The 15,782-nt window shown below is 39.6% G+C and overlaps 1 protein-coding gene across 10 annotated transcripts in view; it reads right to left on the bottom strand.

The window, feature by feature from the left end:
• BACH2 (BACH transcriptional regulator 2) overlaps nucleotides 1-15,782 on the bottom strand; it is a 221,447-nt gene that overhangs the window by 97,016 nt on the left and 108,649 nt on the right. For 8 of the 10 annotated variants that reach the window (XM_078380655.1, XM_072998743.2, XM_078380667.1 and 5 more), the window contains exon 2: nucleotides 12,059-12,213. Coding sequence is in view for 2 of the 10 variants with exons in the window: in XM_078380644.1 (XP_078236770.1) it covers nucleotides 10,091-10,096 (6 nt within the window). In the remaining 8 variants the exon portion in view is untranslated. Of the gene's footprint in view, nucleotides 1-10,090; nucleotides 10,176-12,058; nucleotides 12,214-15,782 lie in introns of those variants that run through there. The other 2 variants (XM_078380644.1, XM_078380662.1) reach the window with 2 other exon arrangements.

The raw sequence follows: 15,782 nt of genomic DNA, 5'->3' as shown, positions 1-15,782 counted from the left end.
CTTATCTTACAGCCTGAACAGTTGCAAAGGAACATAAAACTGCCACTGAAAACAGCAGACTTGTATCAAGTTATCTATCATCATGATAATACCTAGTGCAACTTATATAATATGACTTGATATTATTTCCTTTTCCACTATATGGTATACAAACACAAAGCACAGTGATGGGTGGCCATAACAGAAAGTGTTTTTGCCAGTCTGCAGCAGAACTATATAACTGAGAAGCATTCTCAAGAAAAACAGATTACTGTTAACTGGCACTCACACACACATTAGATTTAACAGTTGATGATTGTAAGCCAACGTAAGGACCACTTACTAGTGGTAGAGTGAGGTAAAAAATATAATATTAGTATTTAGTAGTAGTACTAGTAGTAACAATAACAACTTCAACAACAACAATCTTGGAAATTTAGTCAGTATATAATATAGTCAGTATATAACAGTAAGCCCAACATGTCACACATCCAAACTTTGTGCTAAAATATAACTCATTTTAAATAAAACATAGAAGCTTTTGCACCTAGTTATTCCAAAACCATTAGCACGGTATGCTATTTACATTTGAATTCTATTTTGTTCTTCAGTTTTAAGCCATCCCTTATACCCAATTACATACAGACTTTGTTGCTATTAATTCAATATTCCCCCTCATTTCAACAAAAACAGTCTCCCCTTACCACAGGTTCCACTTCCAAAATAAAGGTCTTACCAGACAGACTGAAGCAAGCAAGCAAGCCTACATGCAAGCCAATAGTGAAAATTTAACAGACTGAGTGTACGTGGTCTATGATGCTAGATTATATGACTCTTATTTTCAGTTGTCTACAAAAGGGCAATAGATGGAAAGTCTTATTTAAAGTCACAGATTTTTTTTGTCTGCCTACACTCCTAACACCTACAAGGCAAGTACAGTACATAAATGCAACAAAGATGTTTACGAAGAGAGAGAGAGAGAGAGAGAGAGAGAGAGAGAGAAGCCAAAACAAAACCCCACAATGATGGCTCATTCTCACCCAAACCAGAAAAGGCCTCTTTCTTCTCCATTTGGCCACACCATCCCAGGAATTTACTTACTTTTTGAGGAACATATACAGAAATAAATAAATAAACAAACAACTGAGTGAACAAATGCTTAGATTTTGGAGGCAAGCAGACATGATGGTGGCAAATGCCTAGGTTTAAAGCAGAGCCAAGCAGAATTTGTTTTCTGGACAACTTCCAGCACCCCTTAGTTAACACTGCCATTGGCCAAACTGGTTGTCGGATTTGGGAGGCACAAATGCTGATTTAGTTGTACTGGAAAATCGGGGGGTGGGGTGGGATCTGTTCCAAATTAGTGAGTAGATTAGGGGAAGTTCTAATTAACCAAGCAAAAAGATCGATAACTGAAGACGATGAAACATTATCCTTCTTGTAACTTGGGCTCCAGGAAGATTTCCCTCCCATTCTTTTAATTTCAGTACTAAAGAATTTTGCAGATTCTGCATTCTGGACAGGTCTTTTGCTTCTAGAAATGGATCCCCCATCCTGATTTTCAGAGTACTGGTGCATGTATGTATTTAAATGTTGGGATGCTGGAAAAATTTTCTTTGAGAATTCTGATGTGAACTGACCTTATCCGCTTCTCCCTCACCAGCACGTGCAGCTATTCTTTAGAATTTGCACTTCTGCAAATTTTACCATGCGCTCATCTTGAAATATACAGTTTATTAAAATACACATTTTAGGGCAAAGTGTTTCTTTTTCCAAACAAACTCTTTTGCTTAAATACAAATCTGTGTGCAAATTAAAAATAAAATAAAATAAAACAATTATCATAGATCACTGTGTAAGCAGAATGAAATGCACTGAGGAATGAACACACATAAAACTGACATGGACCAGAAAGTGTCTGATCTATCCATTCCTTGCCTAAACATATCTTGTTGGTTCTTAAGGACACAAACCCCCAGAATTTAATGCAAGCTGGTGGTTTTCTAGGGCTGGCACAATACTTGAAATGTTTAAACATCAGCTATGGATAAATGCATATTGGGGTTCCATAATACCAAGGAAATAATCTTTTAATAGTAGAAAACATGTTAAGAAAATGGTGAGGTGGTGGGCTACACTTGCCTGAAGAAGGAGAAGCTAAGTCCAGGCTTGACCCCCCTCTGAATATTTCTTTAAAAAAAATGCAGTCTCAGCAAAATATGCAACAGCACAGTAAGATTGGTCATCGTATTATTACGGAATGGGAAGAATTTAGTAAAGCACCTTTAACCTTCATTTCGAACATGCTCATAGCCAAAAGAGCCATGGTGTTACCTAAAGAAAATTAAGCACTTTAAAATACCACTTACTTGAATGGAGTGCATCTAATTTTCCCACTGACAGGATGTCAAACAACTTAACTTTGGTGGATTGTGCATATAGTAAATAGTTATCCTCCCAAAGAAGATGTAAATGATGCTCCATTACAGTATTCTATTCTACGCCACAAATACATAGAAGCTACTCTGTATCAGGTCAAACTATTTATCCTGCAGTCTCTTTTCTTTATAGACTGATTGACTGGTCTTTCTCCTCACCTGCTGCATGGCTGTTTTATCTGTAAATTGGACCCTGGACCCATGACAGGCAGAGCAGGTGGTGTTCCCCTATTCTACAATCCCCATAAGGCAGGTGACAGTGAAAAGAAAAATTCCACCAGTTTAATCATATCTGAAGATACGCAAACATTGTACAATCAAGCATGATAATGGGATTAAACCCAGCACTTCAAAACTTGCTTTGCAAATTAGTCTACCTTTTTATAGCTATGACACAACAACTTGCAACTCTTTCCCCATTTACTAGTCTCATGCATATCTAATTTTTTCTTCTTTGAAACCATACATGCATTTCAAAGCAACTTTCTATTAGCATAGGCATAGCTAGTCTCCATTTAAAGTTTTTCTCTATTTAGCAGAAACCCACCTTGAGAGCAAAGTGACATCATAGCTAGAAAACGCCAGCCCAGGAAGCCAGCTCCGTCCTTTCATCAAACCTACTTCTGAAATTCCACACAGTCATACCTCCCAAAGCTTTCACTATCGGACTACTTTTTATGAACTCTCCCAAAACCCCATACCAATGCATGAATCATTAGCATTTTCTCACTGAAAGCTTTGAAAAATATAGAAAGGTCTATTCTTATTACCGCCAAAGCAGTTTGAAAAATACTTCCATCACCCCTGATAACACACATAAGTAACTAAACAAAACACAGCAGCATATGTAAATCTACTCTTAGAATGCTGAAGTGCAGGATAATAAAAGTAAAGTTCTGGAATTACATCACATGTGCGCCTCATGCTCTGACTCTTCCTATGGTTATGTATGTTTGTAGCCACAATTGGGGCATTTTTCTAACATCTATTGTCAGAACACAATGTGGATTAAGTGCATTTTCCCCCTTCCTTTACTTCCACAAGCAACAGTGTATTAAGAACTGTGGTTTTATCAGGCTGGAATAGATACACTAGACTGGTAAAATGGGAAATGTTGAGGTACTGCTATTTCCTGTTTTTTAGTTATAAGCTGACACGCACACACCAATCAATATACAGACCCATCCACCAAGAAACAGAAACAAATGCAAGCACAGGAAAGTAAACCAGACCGCCCCCCCTAAAATCGAGAGGAAATGTTAGATCCTGAAGATTTTGGACCCTCGAGAGTCCAAGAGGGTGAAGTCCAGGATCGAAGTGACCATGTGCCTGGGCCTGAAAAAGGAATCACCTAGCAAAAGTGCCAGAGGATAGAGGCTCAAGACTGCCTGGAAGCCCCCCCCCCACAAAGTGCATGGCTGCTGCCAAAGACTGATTGAGAGAAAAGGCTTCCTCAAGAGTAGGAGTCTTCTTGATGGAAAGTTCTTTCTCCCAGTAGACCAAGTACCTACAGCTGAGCTCTAGATGTGAACTGTTCAGCTATGAACAGAACTTTATTCAAGATATTGTCCCTCCTTGCTCTGGACCAGTGGTTCCCAACCTTGGGTAATCCAGGTGTTCTTGGACTGCAGTTCCCAGAACCCCTCACCACCAGCTCTGTTGGCTGGGATTTCTGGGAGTTGCAGTCCAAGAATAACTTAGGGTTATGGGAACAACTGCTCCAGATTCTGCCTGTCTTGTGTTCTGACTTCTACTCCTCACTTCTTGTCATGTTTAACTTCTGGACTGCTTGATCAGACTTCCTGGATTCTCGCAGATTATTCTCTGATACTGGCCTGACTTTTGACCCATTAATGAACTTTGGCTTTAGACATCACCAACAACAACCCTGGCTTATCTGACCTGCCAGTAGGGCTTTAACTGTTAGCTTTCTGTCTACTGCTACAGAACTCCCAGAATGCGCAGATTTTGCTTCTAGGGCCATCTTGTCTAGAAGCAGGACATTAGGAACCTCAGCACATGTTCTTCCTACACCATTACTAAGCTTGCTACCTCAAATGTTACCATGGCACCACAGGACGTAGCAGCCTTCCATCACTCAATACCAAACTGATTACCTGCAGAAGCGTTGCTTCTCCTTATTTTCACCAATTTCTTTCCCTCCTTTTCCTGTGTGTACCTACTTGTCTGGTTCTCACTGTTTTCTGCTCTTCCTTCACTTATGTAAGTTTAAAGATCACCAGTTGGAGGTAGCCCCTCCTACTGTTGTAGCCACAGCCCCTTATCTATTGCATAGGACTCAAATTGTCTCCTACCCCCCTTCAGAGTGCAAAATGAGGTAAAATAAGGGGATTAACAAAATAAAACACTTACAATGCTATATAATAGGTTAAGAGGAGCAGCAGCAAGAACTTTTTCTAAAGATAGTTCATGTTGCAAAATTTTTCGATTAAAAATGTTACAAAACCAGACAGAAGAGTTATGAAAAAAGATCACATACTGCTTAGTTAGAACCACAACAGCCTCAGATCAGAGACTAAATGACTGTACAGTATGGGGCAAGAGCAGAAGGAAGTATTGAAATGACAGTAAAATTAAAACTTATGTGGTGAGAAGAATTTTAGTTTCACTGGCTAAGGTAAGGGAAAGTAGATTTCACTAATATTGTCTTTTCAAGTACGTATTCACTGACGTAGTTTTGAAATACAGTATACGATGCATGTTTGGTGCATTAGGCATTCTACTGGCAATCTGAAAAATCCATAATAGATGAAGAATGGCACAGAGAGATCTATTTGTTGCCAAGGCACAATTCATGGAGTGTAAAATTGTCCTTGTCACCTTGGTTTCACAACACATGAGGAGTGTCTATTTTTTCTTAAAACAACAACAACAACACACTGTATCTGTGAGCTTGGTTTTACAACGATCACATTCTCAACCAGGGTTTCTCTGACCTTCCACCCCTTCAGTGCCCCCTAGAGACAGCTGTGAATGACTGAAATCCAATAGCTACAAAATGGCAGCCAACAGAGGCAAGTTTGGTATTATTAGCTGGCAGTCATTCATGTGCATTTATACTTCTACTTATTCTCTCTTAGGAAATGGCATATTTCTTTGCCACAGTGATTTCACTGTAGCAACGGGTTCTATTATTCAATCTTCCTTAAGTGAGACAAAGGCACCGATGACAGAAATGTCATGAACATTTTCCTTGTTCACTCAGTCTCTAAACTACCAGGAAATCACAACTGTTGTATACCTTACTCTTAATGAACATGTCCTTAAGGTAGGTACGGAATGGTATAGTATTCCTACCCCATGGTGAGTTTAAGCTTCACTGATGCATTGTTGTGACTCTGCAGAGATGGCACAAAGGCATTCTGCCCATCTATGCCTGGAGGAGGAGGTTTGTTTGAAGTGTTGCATGAGCATTCAAACATAAAATAATTCTGTCTGAATTACAAAATATTTGTCTTCTTCTTGAGATGTGCAACAAAGTCTTTATCCAGTTATACTGATAACTGAATAAAAACATTTAAGGTGAATAAAAAGCAGGTAAACAATCCAGTGCAACAAGAACAGCATAAATAAGTTAAAGTATACAACTGTAATCCTTGCCCTTTGTTTTAGCATGTGTTTGTTTGCTTGTTTGTTTAGTGTATTTGTATACTACCTAATTATTGGCAATCACTACTCCAGGAACTTTATTTCCCTTCCCTTCCAGTCATTTCTCTTTCCCCCAGGTGGCTCATGATTTCAGATTTCTTCTGTCTCTGGATCTATTACATCTAGTCTACACCTTCTTCTGTTTCTTCAGTAAGTAGCCACATTCATTCCCTATCAAAATGGTATTGTTCCTTATTTTTTCCCACATAGCTCAGCAATAGCCTTTATAAACTCCATAGACCAATATGGTCCACAGAACTGATATTTCAGTAGCAAATGTTAGATACATCTTATATTGCTACTGGGGCAAGGAATGGCATTTCCACAACATAAGTACATCCTTTTTGTCTTGATCCCGTCTACTGCTTTTTCTAAAGAAGGTGTTAGAGGTGGCCTGCATGCAAATATACTTGGGATTTCAGCAAGCAATACTCTGGCTGACCTGTGCAGTCGCCTTAGTTACCTTAGGGCGAATGGCTTTAATGTATACTACAGTATAAGAATAAAAATAAAACTGAAGTTGCATTATTTTGCATAGAACCAAAATAAAAGTACAAAGTAAAAACCCACTTCAGAAAGGCAGCCCCTAAAAATGTTCACGGGAAAATAAAGGCCAAAAGGCAGGTGATAAAGGGAATAGGTGAACGTCCTCAGTTAGACATTCTACTGCCCATCTGGCTGCATATGGTCTTAGGACATAAATCCCTAGCTTTATATCTCTGGCTGGCCCATTCCCTACCTGGTGTTGGGAGGCTAGGGCTCTGACAGCTCAACTGCAATACCAACTTCTGCAGGAGGCTGCTTCTACTGAACCAGAACACGGATACACTGAGCATGCCATTATCTACACCACCTGATGGTATCTCCGGGGGGGTGTGTGTGTGTTTCAGACTGGACTTCTTCTATTACTACCTGTAGACACAGAGATTAGCACTGCCACCTACTGCATATCAAACTTGTGCTCTACCATATAGTTATGAGACCATCTAGCCAGAAGTCAGATAGTCTCATAGAACTACATATAAATGCTAGTTGTCTGTTTCTGTAAAGCATACCAAAGAGCCAACAGGATGTTCTGCTTAGGGAACGTACACACCATGTGCTTCATCCACCATTGCTTCTATCTGCTGGAAGGTATCATGGGACACTGCCTTCAGAGGAAGCTCTTTCTGCATAGATTCTATTTGAAGCTACCTTGGCGGCCATTTCCAAAGTGAGGGTTATGTTGAGTCAACGCCATGTACTGATGATTTGCAACACTGCAGTGGGACATAGTGCAGCTGGTCTGCCTTCCTCTGAAAGGTTTGTTTGGTGCTCTGACATATTTTTGGATCAGATAATAAACTCTTCACTAAGACTGAATTAAAGATTGTTATAACTACAAAGAACACTTTCCAATTATAGAACAATCTTGGAGTCGCTGGGATACTTCAAATGTCATATGGTGGCACACATGCTACAGCATGTAAATGGGACAAGGAGTCACAGCTAATCCCACTTTAAAGATGTTTGCACTAATAAAATTCAGTAAGGGAAAATGTATAATTGTCCTGAGTTTACCTGCCATTCTTAAGTGCATACACAAAATATTTCACTTGTACATGTGAACAGTGTAATACGTGACACTCTCAAAGAAAGGGTTGGTTTAAACTCTTGCCAGAAATACCAGAAGTGTGAATGACATATGTCCTTATACAAAATATTCTGGAGCTTTGATCCAGTGCAGTTTTCATTCTATAAATTCTTTCTGGGTTAGACTTATTTGAGCAGCTGTGAATAGACACAACACACTGTCTCTTTTTCTTTCTCTTGCTCCCACAAACATTTACACATATACAACGAATAGCAAGTGGGCCACAAAGCACTCAGTCTTGTCTAAAGTAGCAGCACACCCATACACAAAAAAGTCCATGTGTTATAAGACGTTTTGTAGCATTTTCCCTTTTACAAATGCTTTACATTTCTTGAGTTATTTACACTGATAACGTGCTTGCAAGGCTAAGACATTTGACTAAAGCCACTCCATTATTTTTATGGCCAAACAAGAACAGTGGTGCCTCGCATTACGTTAATTCGTTCCGCGAAATTTCTGTAGAACGAAAACGTCGTAATGCGAAAATAAAAAGCCCATTGAAACGCATTGAAACCCCTTCAATGCGTTCCAATGGGTTGGAAACTCACTGTCCAGCAAAGCTCCTCCACAGGGCAGCCATTTTCGGTGCCTGTGCAGCGAGGAATCCGTCCCAGAAAACAGCGGGGAGCTATTTTATTTACCCCGTGGTCATTTTGAAACCACCGATCAGCTGGAGGAAAATCGTCATTTTGCAAAGAATCGGTTCCCGAAGCAGAGAACCAATCATCGCAAAGTGAAAAAAAACCCTATTCAGACCATCGTTTTGTGGTTTCGTAATTATAATACTGTTTCGTCGTAATGCGGGGCAATCGTAAAGTGAGGCACCACTGAATTTGCATTTTGGTCTTCCATGTCCAGACATCAGCTGCACCGTACTGCGAGGGTTACAGAAGCACAATGACTTGGCTGCACCACTCATTACAGTATTTCTTGCGTTCATGTTTATTAATCAATAGAGAGATTTCTCTGGATAAATACTAAAAAAAATCTATGACAGCAATGTTTATGCATACAAGTGCATCAAGGATGGCTATAAATTACTGTTCTTTTGGTTAACAAGAAAGCTCAAATCCTTTCCCAACCATTTGAATTTTAAAACATACAGTGCCTTGAAATAACACCCCCCCTTTGCATAAAACATGATGGTTGTGTATTTCATAATGTACTGGGTACTTCTAAAAGACTTAGTTCCATTTGGGCCCTCTAGTTTGCAGTCCATTTGGCCACTGTGTCTCATGAGAAAAATTGTGCTCATGTACATAGGCCTAAGGACAAATTTGCACATGTTGCGATTTGTTTGAAAGGTTCATTTGAGTGTAAACTCAGCTTTATTTTATCATTTTATTTATTTGGTTTATATTTCACTTTCTTTCTGGGAACCAGCTCACAAGAAAATTAAAAAAAGGTCTGGATGTAAATGAAAGATTTTTTTTTTAACTCCCAAGAAAGTAGACATGGTCTAGAGGGGCGGGGTAAAAATCAAATAAATAAATAAATAAATAAAATAAATAAAACCTGCAGGAAATTTTATAGAATTTCTTAGAAATTTTCTAGTCATTTTTTTCCCTGGAAGAAACACCAAACTGCACAGTATTATTATAATTCCTGTACAGAATAGTTTCTTTCCTCTGCAGGATTCACCTGCAAAGAACTGAAGAAACACCAAGCTGCAGAAATTTCTTAAAATTTCTGCACAGTTATCTTTCCTGCATGGGTTTCACCAGAATAGATATTAAGCTGCACAGAACTTGGAAGTTTCCAGCAAAACAGGTAAATATAGCAGGGAAAGGACAAGATTGGGATCTCATTTTTGTGGGAACCCAGGAAATGTCACCGATGGAGGAAGGAAGTCTTGGAATAGTGACACTCAGAAAAATATTGAGAAAAATAAAAATTTTAAGTATTCATCACATCCCTAGAATAGACCACAACATTCTATCTATGCTAGAAAAATAAAATCATAATACGACAAAACAGGAAGACATAAACACATCACAAGAGCACTATCAAATCGTATATACTATAGTAAATAAGAACTACCAAAGTCTTCCCAAAATAAAGTACACAATCCACTTAAATTTAAGCAAAATAAGCAAATAAACTTTCAAGCAGTGAAAAGGGGACAGGGACCTTTCGTCAGGGTACAGTGAAGAGAAAAGACTGGCCTGTACGGACAAAACTAACCTAGCACTGAAATGCAAAGACTACTTCGTGGGCCTCTGTTTTCCATCAAAGAGCTCATGTGTCACAAGAGAGAGGATGATAGTCTGTGTTCATTGTGAAGGACATCTGTTATCTAAAATGGGGGGGGGGGGAGAGGACATAAAGTTTATTCTCATTGAATCTACTGGCTAGCCCAGCTGAAACCTACCATCATTGTCTCTTTTTGTCTGGCTTATAGAGGTATGAACCCAACATGAAGTCTGGAATTTGTTTTGTCCCAGCATGGTTATCGCTGCTAGAACGAATCCTGTATAGAAGGAAGCATTGTTTGGTGTTAGGACAATGGGTGATTTTCTCTCCCTCACCTGAAAGATCCATCCAAAGTTTTTTCTGACAACTTCGGCCGAGGACAGTGAATTTCAAACTACCTTGCGATGTTCTGGATGAAGTCTTGATTTATACAACAATACAGCCACAACAAAAGCCATGTAAGTATAAAAGAGGGACTGTACCCTGTTTTGATTTTGGCATGACAAGCTCCTTCTGAAATCTGCTATCTTAGGCATTGCTCTCATGTAAAGTACTACACACAAATCTGACTTGCAAACTATTGCAGATGAATTAAGGCAGTTGCTTCTGCCTCAGGTGCACTACTATCTGCACAGTCATTGTCATCAAAATCTGTCATATGACTGGCTTTGCAAACATTTCAGAAATCTAAAAAAAGTTGTCTTTCCAAAAATCTTAATGGCGGTGGACACCACTGTTGGTGGCTGAACTTTTGTCCGCAAGTTTTATTCATTTGTTGCATGTATATATCCTGCCTGTCCTTCAGTGAGTTCCAAGTGGGGCCCATGGTTCTCCTCCTCCTCTCACTCTATCCTTGCAACAGCCATGCAAGGTAGATCACGATGAAAGATTGTGATTGGCTGCGAGTGGATGCAGAAGCACCACCCCTAGTGAGCCATCTGGCCACAACACACAAGTATCAGGCGGTCAGGAAGTGGGTAAGTTTTCTCAAAATCAGGCTGAACACAATTCCATCATGAGAAACATCTGGAGGAAGCAGGGTCAAGGAGAATAAAAGGGCAGAACTGGGAAGGCAGGGAGTCATCACCTAGATCCAAAAAAGAGGACGTGTGGGAGGATGCAAAAGAGTAGAAAATCGGAAGCTGTCTACCCTTGCCTGGCTTGTTTCCTTGTGACAGGAGTCAGGCACCAGAGACCCCAGCCGCCTGGACGTTGCCACAGTCCAGGAGAGGCAAGTGACAGGTAGAGATGAGCTGCAGTAGCCTGACTTCTTTTGCTCATCTATAAAAACCTTTCCTAAAAGGGATGCTTCCTGGACCCAAGCTCTTCTCTCCTTCCTCCTTTCCAGAACCTGGACTCCGAGGAAGTTCCAGTGAAGTTAACTGGGTCCCCAAGTTGGCAAGCAGCACCCAAAGGTTTAGAGACCATAATTAAGCCTTATGAAACTGTGGAGGTGGGGGGAGGGAAGGAAGGAAGAGGGAAGTGATGCTCTGCCACTAACAAAAGCTATTCTGAGCCAAGAAGCTGAGCTGGAGCTCATGAGATTATTGCTGGGAGACCCTGGTCTCACCAGCACTGCAGGTGGTGATGTCGGTGGGGAGTACATTGGCCCAGGGTCACCCAGTGTTTCATGGTCTAGAGAGGATTTGAACTCAAATCTCCTTGGTCACAGTCCAATACAATAACCACTATTCCACCCTGACTCCCTCTTGCCAAACTGTGAGAAAGCATGTTTCAGTTGATATAATCTGCAGCCCATTGCTTAGAAGATCAGACAGTATAACCTTTGTGGAACAATATAGTTTTTTTTTTAAAAAAATACCACAGCCATGTAGCATATTTCTGAGATAAATACTTAAGCTATTTATAAAGTACTTTGTGTCAAGTTCTCTGTGGTATTAAAAAAAAAGTACTTAGGAACCCTGCAAAATGACAAAATTACATTCCCTGTTCAATTTTTAAAGAGACAATAATAGTACTTCAGGATCAATTTATTCACAGTCTAATGTTATCTGGTGAATTACAGCTTTCAGGATGCTTTAACAAGCACTATATGTCTGTTTCCCCTTCCCCCCTCCACAAGTCGGAAAAATCTGCTTTCTGCAATTTTTTTTTTGATAAAATAGGAACCAAAAACAGCACTCACATGTAACTTTCCCAGGATCTGTGCTGGCTAATATTCTCACGAAATGGGGAAGTGGATGAATGGCGAACTTGACAGGTTACAGCAATCCATTAAGATATGAACCCCTGAAGATTCGCTGGGCAAGCTTCCGGCACCTCAGTTTCGCTGGTGACAACCTAAAATATAACAAAACAACAACATGCCATTTTAAAAATGGGGTCTCCATTACCACTTCATTTACTTTCCTCTTCACTATGCAAAATTAAGTCTCCATTATACGTTAAATGCTGTACATTGGTCTTCTGTTTTCATTGCCTCATACATGGGTAAAGAGACATGAATTCACATGTTTTGATCTTATCAAAAGAAAAAGACTGTTTTTTTCCGAGAGGTAGCTTGTCTATACAAACCAATGGCCTTACGAATATGCAAAGAACTTAACTCTAAAAGGTGCTAAATAGGTTCTGTATAGGCACGGAATTAATACGTGGGCCTTTTGCCACCACAAAAAATGTGATCAAGTTCCCCTTCCATTTGGTATTTGTCAAAGGAATCTAGCAGTGTGATTATTTGCAAGTGTCTACTTTCGTAGCTCAGTGAGATGGAGCACCTGACCGCAGAGCCAGGGGCTGGGAGTTTGATTCTTCATTGTGCTATTCTGTGTGGCTTTGAGCAAGCTATAAAATCGCAAAGCACCCTCAGAAGACAGGAATGGCAAACCATTTCTGAGTAATGTATGCCTAGAAAACTCTGGAAGGGGTCATCCTAAATCAGATTTAATCTGAGAGCATTTAATAATTATTATTATTATACTTTGGCAATAAGTAGACTTCAGTATTTCATCTCTTACGGATTCGTACAACTGCTTCTTTCTTATGTCACTACACACAGATGTATTATACTGAAATAATACATCTTTGTTTCGTGGTGCATACTTAAAGCACAGCATGGGTGCTCTCATTCAAGTGATTTGCTAGATTTTTACCACCTGATTTTTGCCTGATGAATAGCCAACTGTTGAAGTACTACATCTGTGGCAACATGAAAGTCCTCCCTATGGTGGCTTATTTGCATATGCAAGTAATTACTTTAAGATGAAGTTGATGATATAAGCATTTGCATGAGCCAGCTCTCAACTCCTCATCTACAGATCAAAAATAACAGTGGCCCAAAAGAAAACTGCCAGAAAAGAAAACTGTTCTCCTGCCTGATTCTTTCCATCTAAATAATCAGTACTTGGCATTTTTCTGTTTTTACATTACGTTATGCTCAGTGAACTTCATTTGACTGCTTTGAGATTATCATGTAGACAAACATGACAAACTATGGCTGAAATCCTGTTGGTTAGCATAGGCAGTCACACTAGGATTAACCCACTGAATCTCTGGGGAGCTGGTGAGTCAACTCCTCCATAAGTTCCATTGATTCAAATGAGCCTATTCTCTTTGCAACTGACTATACAGGTGTACCTCAGTTTATGAAATGAATCCGTCATCCGGGACGTTATGTACAGTAATGTGGAAATTACGTAAACCGGAATGCGGATTGCCGTAGCAATGGGGGCGGCACTAGAAACCCCCAGGCATGATGTCTCTTTTTTATACAACGAACCCCCCCCCAATAAAAATTGTAAACCAAGGCATTATTTCTTACAGATTTCAGTTCGTAAACTGAAAATTCTGTAAACAGAGGTATGGTAAATCACTACTAGAGCAGGTCCATTTAAATCAATAGAACTTAGGGAGGAGCTGACTCACTAAATTCCCACTGATTCAATGGGCCTACTCTATTTATGACCTAGGGTATGACTACACAGCAGAGGCAAAATGCCAACATATCTACTGTGAAGTCACACTTAGGTTTTTCTGGATTAATCTGCTTTGTCAACCACACAAGAATCAGCACAGAGAAGAGAATAAATTAGCCTTGTTTGCAATTTGTTAACCATTTGAAATCCTCTCCTCCCAACAGCTGATGACTGAGTCTGCTTGTTTCCCTCTTTCCCATTCCCTTCCTCCCTTCTAATTGCTATCCAAACACTAGGAAACTAGGTGACCCAAAGGGGGAGGAGCAAGGAATTGGCAGAGAAACGGGAGGAAGTTTTCACTTTAGACTTACTTCCAGCTTGTTCTGGGGAGAAAAAGAGTGAGGATTTGGCAGAGGGAGAGGAAGACATTTTAAGGTAGCCCTGCTAGGTTTGCAGGAGGCATGGTCAGAGTAGAGCTGCCTTAAAACTTTTCCTCTCTTTCTCTCTCCCCAAGTTGTTATTACTTCTTTTTTTGCCTTCGGTCACCTAGCTGTCCTCATGTTAGTCTAGCAAGCCTTTAAAAGAAAAAAAAAACAAAAACAGAATGGGAAGGAAAGATGTAGGGAAGAGAATATTCAAATGGCACCAGGTGTGGAGAGGAGAGGAGTAAAATGGCCCTCAGTTTCCCTGCTGCTGTAGCCCACTGCTATGGGTTACAAACCCCTCCACATCAGCTCAAGAGATCTTACCACCTGAACTGAACTGCATTCATTTAAAAACAAAAACAGAGGTCCCAGTGGCAATGGGGAAAAGTAAAAAGTCACAGGGAAAAACTCCAGGCTGGTTCATATTGAATTTACATCATGTAATCAACGAAAAATGATGCAAATCAGATTTTCCTTGTCCTTGAGCATTTCCCACATTATCTCTCAATGCAGTCACACCTTACTGCACTAAGCAACTGGACTTCAGCCTATACATCATTATAGTTTACCCATTCATTATAACATCATCAAACAGGCTAGGATCGCCAATTTGACCAATACAGTTGGGGAAAATAAGATGTAGAAAGACAAAGAAACAATGGCACAAAGTTACACTGGCTTTTTCTTTCTGTGTGCGGTTGCTTTATCCTAGTGAAACTGCTATTTTTGCCTTGAAAAATATACTGGAAAGTGTTTCATACAGTCTTCTGTATGAAAACATTTTTCCTGACTTTCAAAGCCAATGCATCACTAATTTACAATTACATTACAGGAAAGAAAACTGGATTTGGAAAAGAAAGCCAAGCCAAAGAAGGGGGAGGAAGAAGCAGCCTGCAAGACTTATACTCAACAAATTTAAAACATGAATTCTGTCTGCATTGCTGCCCCAAACAATACTACGTAATAGAGATGGGTAAGAATCAGAAAAATTGTTATTTATTTTGATTTGTGATTCATCAAGGTCTACAAATCACAAATTATACACTTATGATTTTTTCTGACTAATCAACAAATCAATCAATAAATTTGTTTCTTACTTTAAAACCCTATAAAACAGCCTCCAAAGTACCTAGAGACACCATATTGCCAGGGAAGCTTCCCTTGACTCTCCTCTACAATCCCTTCAAGTTTGGTGGGGACTGGGTTTCAGACATCCAAGTTATACATGCACAAATTGGGTCCCCCAGGAAAGTGCCCTTTAGCAGCGGGCTTGGGAAAACCCAATCTTCACTCTGCAATACTGGTGTCTCTAGATGCCTTGGGGGCCATTTTAAAGCCAAACAAATTGACAAATAAACAATTACTAAAAATTCATTCATTTATGATTCATCAGGGGCATTGATTTCTACGAATATGAATCAATGAATGAGAAATTTCTGAATGAATCCGGTAATTCCCTTTAAAGATTTGTGCCCATCTCTACTATATAATAATGTATATGTAAAATTTAAAACATTTTGTTAAGAATAATGGAAGGTAACTGTTCAGTTTGAATCACCTTGGAAAAACTGTA

The sequence above is a fragment of the Pogona vitticeps genome, chromosome 1 (assembly GCF_051106095.1).
Source record: "Pogona vitticeps strain Pit_001003342236 chromosome 1, PviZW2.1, whole genome shotgun sequence".
In the NCBI taxonomy this organism is placed as follows: domain Eukaryota; kingdom Metazoa; phylum Chordata; class Lepidosauria; order Squamata; family Agamidae; genus Pogona; species Pogona vitticeps.
The sequence above is the reverse complement of the archived record's forward strand: the minus strand, read 5'-3'. Positions and strand labels throughout refer to the sequence as shown.